Below are 6,886 nucleotides of genomic sequence, written 5' to 3' on the forward strand. Positions count from 1 at the left end.
ATAATATAATACTGATAATAATATTCGGATGTAATATTTATTTATTTATTTATTATTTAAACTTATATGCCACCACTCCCCTAGGGTTAATACAATGTAATAATAATAATAATAATAATAATAATAATAATAATAATAATACACTATTGTATATTTATATTCCATGTAATGTTACTATTAATATTGCAATATAGTCATATAGTACAATATAATAATATACAATGCTTATATTGTGCTGTACTAATATTATAATATACATATAATATTGATAATATTCCGATGTATTACAATATAATAATTATACACTATTATAATGATATATTTATATTACATGTAATGTTACTAATAATATTGCAATATAGTCATATAGTACAATATAATAATATATAATGCTTATATTGTGCTGTACTAATATTATAATATACATATAATATTGATAATATTCTGATGTATTACAATATAATAATAATACACTATTATAATGATATATTTATATTATATGTAATGTTACTAATAATATTGCAATATAGTCATATAGTACAATATAATAATATATAATGCTTGTATTGTGCTGTACTAATAATATAATATATTGTATGTACAGTAGAGTCTCACTTATCCAACATAAACGGGCCGGCAGAACGTTGGATAATCGAATATGTTGGAAACATTAAGGAAAAGCCTATTAAACATCAAAATAGGTTATGATTTTACAAATTAAGCACCAAAACATCATGTTATAGGTAGGAAGGCACCATCTGATCCCTCCTGACAGATGGCCATTCATCCTCACTGTTCTAATTAGTGATATGGAGAAGTAAGGCTTTAGAGGCATAGAATCCTACATTTGGAAGGGATCCCAGAGGCCATCTAGTCCAACCCCAGTCTGCCAAGCAAGAAGGACACCATCAAAGCCCTCCCGACAGGTGGACATCCAGCTTGTCATAGAATTTTAGAGTTTGAAGGGGCCCCGAAGCCCGTCGAGTCCAACCCCAATCTGCCTGACTGGAAGGATACTATCAAAGCCCTCCTGACAGAAGGCCATCCAAAAAGCACTCTCTCCTGACGTTTCGCCCACATTACTGACAGGCATCCTCAGAGGTCGTGAGGTCTGTTGGAAACCAGGCAAGAGGGGTTTATTATCTATCTGTGGGATGATGATGTCCAGGGTGGGAGGAAGAAAGAACTCGTGCATGTGGGAGGCAAGCGTGAAGCATTCTCTCCTGATGTTTCACCCACAACCATGGAAGGCCGCCTCGGAGGTCCAATAGTATTACGGTAGAGTCTCACTTATCAAACATAAATGGCTGGCAGAATGTTGGATAAGCAAATATCTTGGATAATAAGGAGGGATTGAGGAAAAGCCTATTAAACATCAAATTAGTTTATGATTTTACAAATTAAGCACCAAATCATCACGTTATACAACAAATTTGACAGAAAAAGTACTTCAATATGCAGTAATACTATGTAGTAATGACTGTATTTACGAATTTAGCACCAAAACATCACAATGTATTGAAAACATTGACTACAGAAGCATTGACTACTAAAAGGTCGACTGCGTTGGATAATCTAGAATGTTGGATAAGCAAATGTTGGATAAGTGAGACTCTACTGAATTCTGCGCCCAGGCTGGTACATCCAATGCTCTGCTATGTTCCTTTTCTTCTTTTCATACCTCTATGTTCCTTTTCTGCATTGCAGGGGCGCTCTTTACTTTTCATACCTCTATGTTCACTTTCTGCATTGCGGGGGCGCTCTTTGCTTTTCATACCTCTATGTTCACTTTCTGCATTGCGGGGGCGCTCTTTGCTTTTCATACCTCTATGTTCACTTTCTGCATTGCGGGGGCGCTCTTTGCTTTTCATACCTCTATGTTCACTTTCCGCATTGCGGGGGCGCTCTTTACTTTTCATACCTCTATGTTCACTTTCTGCATTGCGGGGGCGCTCTTTACTTTTCATACCTCTATGTTCACTTTCTACATTGCGGGGGCGCTCTTTGCTTTTCATACCTCTATGTTCACTTTCTGCATTGCGGGGGCGCTCTTTACTTTTCATACGTCTATGTTCACTATCCGCATTGCGGGGGTCTCTTTACTTTTCATACCTCTATGTTCACTTTCTGCATTGCGGGGGCGCTCTTTGCTTTTCATACCTCTATGTTCACTTTCTGCATTGCGGGGGCGCTCTTTACTTTTCATACCTCTATGTTCACTTTCTACATTGCGGGGGCGCTCTTTGCTTTTCATACCTCTATGTTCACTTTCTGCATTGCGGGGGCGCTCTTTACTTTTCATACCTCTATGTTCACTTTCTGCATTGCGGGGGCGCTCTTTGCTTTTCATACCTCTATGTTCACTTTCTGCATTGCGGGGGCGCTCTTGACTTTTCATACCTCTATGTTGACTTCTGCATTGTGGGGGCGCTCTTTGCTTTTCATACCTCTATGTTCACTTTCTGCATTGCGGGGGCGCTCTTTACTTTTCATACCTCTATGTTCACTTTCTGCATTGTGGGGGCGCTCTTCGCTTTTCATACCTCTATGTTCACTTTCTGCATTGCAGGAGCGCTCTTTACTTTTCATACTTCTATGTTCCATTTCCGCATTGCGGGGGTCTCTTTACTTTTCATACGTCTATGTTCACTATCCGCATTGCGGGGGTCTCTTTACTTTTCATACGTCTATGTTCCATTTCCGCATTGCGGGGGCGCTCTTTACTTTTCATACTTCTATGTTCTATTTCCGCATTGCAGGGGCGCTCTTTACTTTTCATACCTCTATGTTCCTCCTATCCCGCCTTTTCCCCCTCCGCCTCCGCTCTCTTCTCCCATTGGTTGTTGCTTGGGAGGTCCCGCCCCTTTCCCCTTCCTTCGCTCCCTCATTGGTCGAAGCGCGTCCTGGCAGATATGTAGTGCGGGGGCGTTTCCCATCGTAGCCGCAATAATACAAAATAAAGAATTATATAATATCAGAGATATATAGTCTTCGAGCTTATTAATAATCGTTACGTATGATTATGTTGTTTGAATATTAGGTGTATGGATGTGTCAGGGTTGGCGACGGAAGGGACGGGTGTGTGATGGACCTGCCGGGACTTGGGGGCGGGGCAAGGGGCGTGGCCTGGCGCGTGAGGGCCGGGGAAGGGAACAGCCAAGATGGCGGCCGGGGTGAGTGAGGCGAGCGAAGCTCCGCTGAGGAGAACGGCAGGAAAAGGCCTTTAGATTATATTATAAATTATTGTGTTATTATTTCATATTATATTATTATCGTACATATTATGTTACACCACGTTTATAATATATTATTTCTTTATTATTTCATATTATTATTATAGACATGATTTTGCATTATTATATTGTTATTTCATATTATATTATTATTATTATTATTATTATTATGTTGTATGACACAGCAAACATTATTATTATTATTATTATTATTATTATTATTTTGCATCCTTATATTATCTGGTTTTTATATTATCATTTTACATTATTATTATATTATATTATTTTGTTCTTATTTCATATTATATTTATTTCATATTTTATTATATTATTATTTTGCATCATTATTATTTTATTCTGTTATTTCATATTATTATAATACACAGTATTTTGCATTATTATGTTGTTATTATTTCATATTATTATACATATGATTTTGCATTATTATGTTGTTATTTTATATTATATTATTATTATTTTTATTATTTTGCATCCTTATATTATATTGTTCTTATTTCATATTATATTATATTTATTTCATATTTTATTATATTATTATTATTTTGCATCGTTATTATATTATTCTGTTATTTCATATTATTATAATTCACAGTATTTTGCATTATTATGTTATTTTATATTATTATAATATTATTATTATTGTGCATCCTTATATTATTGGTTTTTATTTTATATTTTATATTTTTATTATTTTACATTCTTATATCGTTTTGTTTATATTTCATATTATATTATATTATTATTTTACATCATTATTATACTATATAATTTTGTTGTTTCATACTATTATACACATGATTTTGCATTATTATGTTGTTGTTTTATATTATTATATTATTATTTTACATCATTTTTATATTTGTTCTTACGTATTACGTATTATAATTATTATTTTGCATCATTATTATATTCTGTTATTTCGTGTTATTATAATACAGTATTTTGCATTATTATGTTGTTATTTTATATTATTATTATATTACTATTATTTTGCATCCTTATATTATTTGGATCTTATATTATTTTATATTATTATTATTGTTTTTCATCATTATTATATTATTTTGTTCTTATTTCATATTATATTATATTATTATTATATTGCATCGTTATTATATTATTCTGTTATTTCATATGTCCGATTTACCTACATGAGTGGGAATCGATTTGGAGGAAAAAAATTAAATACACGTACTCCATGGACATGAAAGAAAACTGGCTGAAAGTAATGCATAGATGGTACCTAACCCCCCAAAAGATAGGATTTATGTATAAAAATACTAATAATAAATGCTGGAAATGTAAATCTCAAGTGGGCTCGTACCACCCTATGTGGTGGAGTTGCAGAAAGATGGCAAAATTTTGGACGATGATGTTAGACGAAAGTAATAAAATTCTAAACACAAACTTTGCGAAGACGCCTGAGCTCCTCCTGCTAGGGTTATATGATGAATTACATAAGGTAGATTTAAATACAGATAAACTATTTACATTTTTTATTACTGCAGCAAGGATGGTAATCGCAAAACAATGGAAAAGTGAGAAAGCCCCATCGAAAGATGCCTGGCTGACCAAATGGACTGAAATAAAGGATATGGACAAACTTACCTTCTTAATGAGAAAGAGCAACGGAAGAGCTATAAGAGCCACGGACTGGTCAAACTTTGAAGACTACCTTGTTACTTCAGAGAAGGGAACCAGCAAGGTTGTATTCAGATTTTCTGGGAAGTTGTAGTTTAGGTAAACATAATGAAGATTTTACTGATTGCAGTACAGTCTCCTTATCTATAGATTTGATATGCATGGTTTTACTTACTGTAGTAAACTCTCCCCTCCAAAGTGTTTGTAGGCCTCTCTATGTTCTTCACTGCAATTCTGTGATAGGTTTCTGGCCCAAATATCAGCGAAATATAAGGTTTACTTGCATCCATGGGGATCTTAGAATGGGAGGTATATGTAATAGTTTAACCCTTAAGCTCTTCCTCATTAAAAAAATTGCAGGAAAGTCTAGTTATTTTTCCCCCTCCACAAATGTCTTGCAGGCATTACATTTTTTGTTCATTGTAAAATGTAATACAATGGTATAATTATCCCCCCCCCTCCCAAGCACATCTTCTCTGTTGGTTTCTTCTTTTCTGGGTAGGAGATTTTACTTTTTGGAGCCAACCCGGGATTTTATCAGTATATTTATTGTATGTGACCTCATTTGTTTTATGATTTGTTTTATTGTTGATTGACTTGTTTTATTGATATGTTTTTATATTGTCTGATATCTGGGCTTGGCCCCATGTAAGCCGCCCCGAGTCCCTTCGGGGAGATGGGGCGGGGTATAAAACTAAAATTATTATTATTATTACCTTAAGAAAAGATGATAAGAACTATCTAATGGGAACATAAATGATTAGTGACAAAGATCGGAAGTCAAACCCCCCCCCCCCCCCCCCCATTGCTAGTGTATATCCCTTCTCACAATCCCTAATCCAGACACACTTGCCCGGCCCCTGCCCTCCCTTCCCTGTTCCCCTGCCGTATGTTGTCTTATGTTTTATGTTTGATGTTTTAAAAGAAACTTCTCAATAAAAATGATACAAAAAAATAAAAAAAATAAACTTAACCAAACCTGACTGTTTAAACAAAATCAAATAAATGTGTCATCCATAAATCAAAATAAAAACACACACTTCTTTACACCAACTTTGGTTGCAAATGTATGCAATTTCCTTGAGAAACCTCTTCCTTCCTTCCCAGGCACCATTTCTTAAACCCAGAAAGGGAAAACACACGTAGGAGCCGCCTGAATTCTCACTTGTCTGTCCTTACGGCTGAGTTACAACTCGCTGAGCTTGTTTTGATTCTGTTACTATACAAAACGGTGGCTCCCATCATGAAATCAATAAAGTTTATTATTTCACAACGGCCAGGTTTTGGGTGTTTTTATTGGGGAGGGAAATGCAGACATTTTGCTTGTTGCGCCATTCGCCTGAAACTAAGTAAAATCTCTGGGAACGAACAGAGGATGGGAGAAGAACCGTTGCATTTTGCCCTGAGTCTGGAAACGGTCTTCCGAATGATCACAAAGGCCACCTTGGTGTAAAAGAGAGAGCTGTTTCTTTATAAAAAGGAGAGTTAAAGTGCGATAAATGCTCACTATCCCAGGCCTGCGAGTCCACAGGAATTCCAGACAGGAAACAATCAGGGCCAGCTAACGCGTTCACAACAAAGGATTCCCCCAGGCAGGAATGCAGCCAGTCTTTGAAGCTGCAAGGCCATTCAATGCTAATCAAGGCGGCCAATGGCAACATTCACACTTGCCTCCAAGACAAGAGTTCTTTCTCTCGCCCTGGACGTAATTCCACAGATAGATAAACCTCCCTTGCTTAGTTTTACAACCTCTGAGGATGCATGCCATAAATGTGGGCGAAATGTCAGGAGAGAATGCTTCGGGAACATGGCCATAGTATTGTGCGGATGCAAACTTGCAGAGGTTGTATGGGATGGTGGGAGTTGTAGTCTGGCAAGGCACCAGCACTCTTGGGCGGAGGGCGTGACAGGTCTTGCAAACCTCTCACTCCCAAGATTATTATTATTAATATTAGTATTATTTTAAACTGTCATGGCTCAAAGAAATATCA

At 35.9% G+C, this 6,886-nt stretch overlaps 1 protein-coding gene across 1 annotated transcript; it reads left to right on the plus strand.

The window, feature by feature from the left end:
• Positions 1-307: 307 nt before the first annotated feature.
• LOC134294386 (uncharacterized) lies at positions 308-6,170 on the plus strand. The gene is made up of 2 exons (XM_062965271.1): positions 308-3,173; positions 4,763-6,170. Exon 1 carries the CDS (start codon positions 1,658-1,660, stop codon positions 2,939-2,941), a length of 1,284 nt encoding a protein of 427 aa, XP_062821341.1. The 5' UTR covers positions 308-1,657; the 3' UTR covers positions 2,942-3,173; positions 4,763-6,170.
• The last annotated feature ends 716 nt before the right edge of the window (positions 6,171-6,886 follow it).

The sequence above is a fragment of the Anolis carolinensis genome, unplaced genomic scaffold (assembly GCF_035594765.1).
Source record: "Anolis carolinensis isolate JA03-04 unplaced genomic scaffold, rAnoCar3.1.pri scaffold_14, whole genome shotgun sequence".
Taxonomy (NCBI): Eukaryota; Metazoa; Chordata; class Lepidosauria; order Squamata; family Dactyloidae; genus Anolis; species Anolis carolinensis.

Excerpts from the sequence above, each read along its gene's own strand:
- LOC134294386 (XM_062965271.1), top strand. The coding sequence starts at position 1,658 with ATGTTCCTTTTCTTCTTTTCATACCTCTATGTTCCTTTTCTGCATTGC.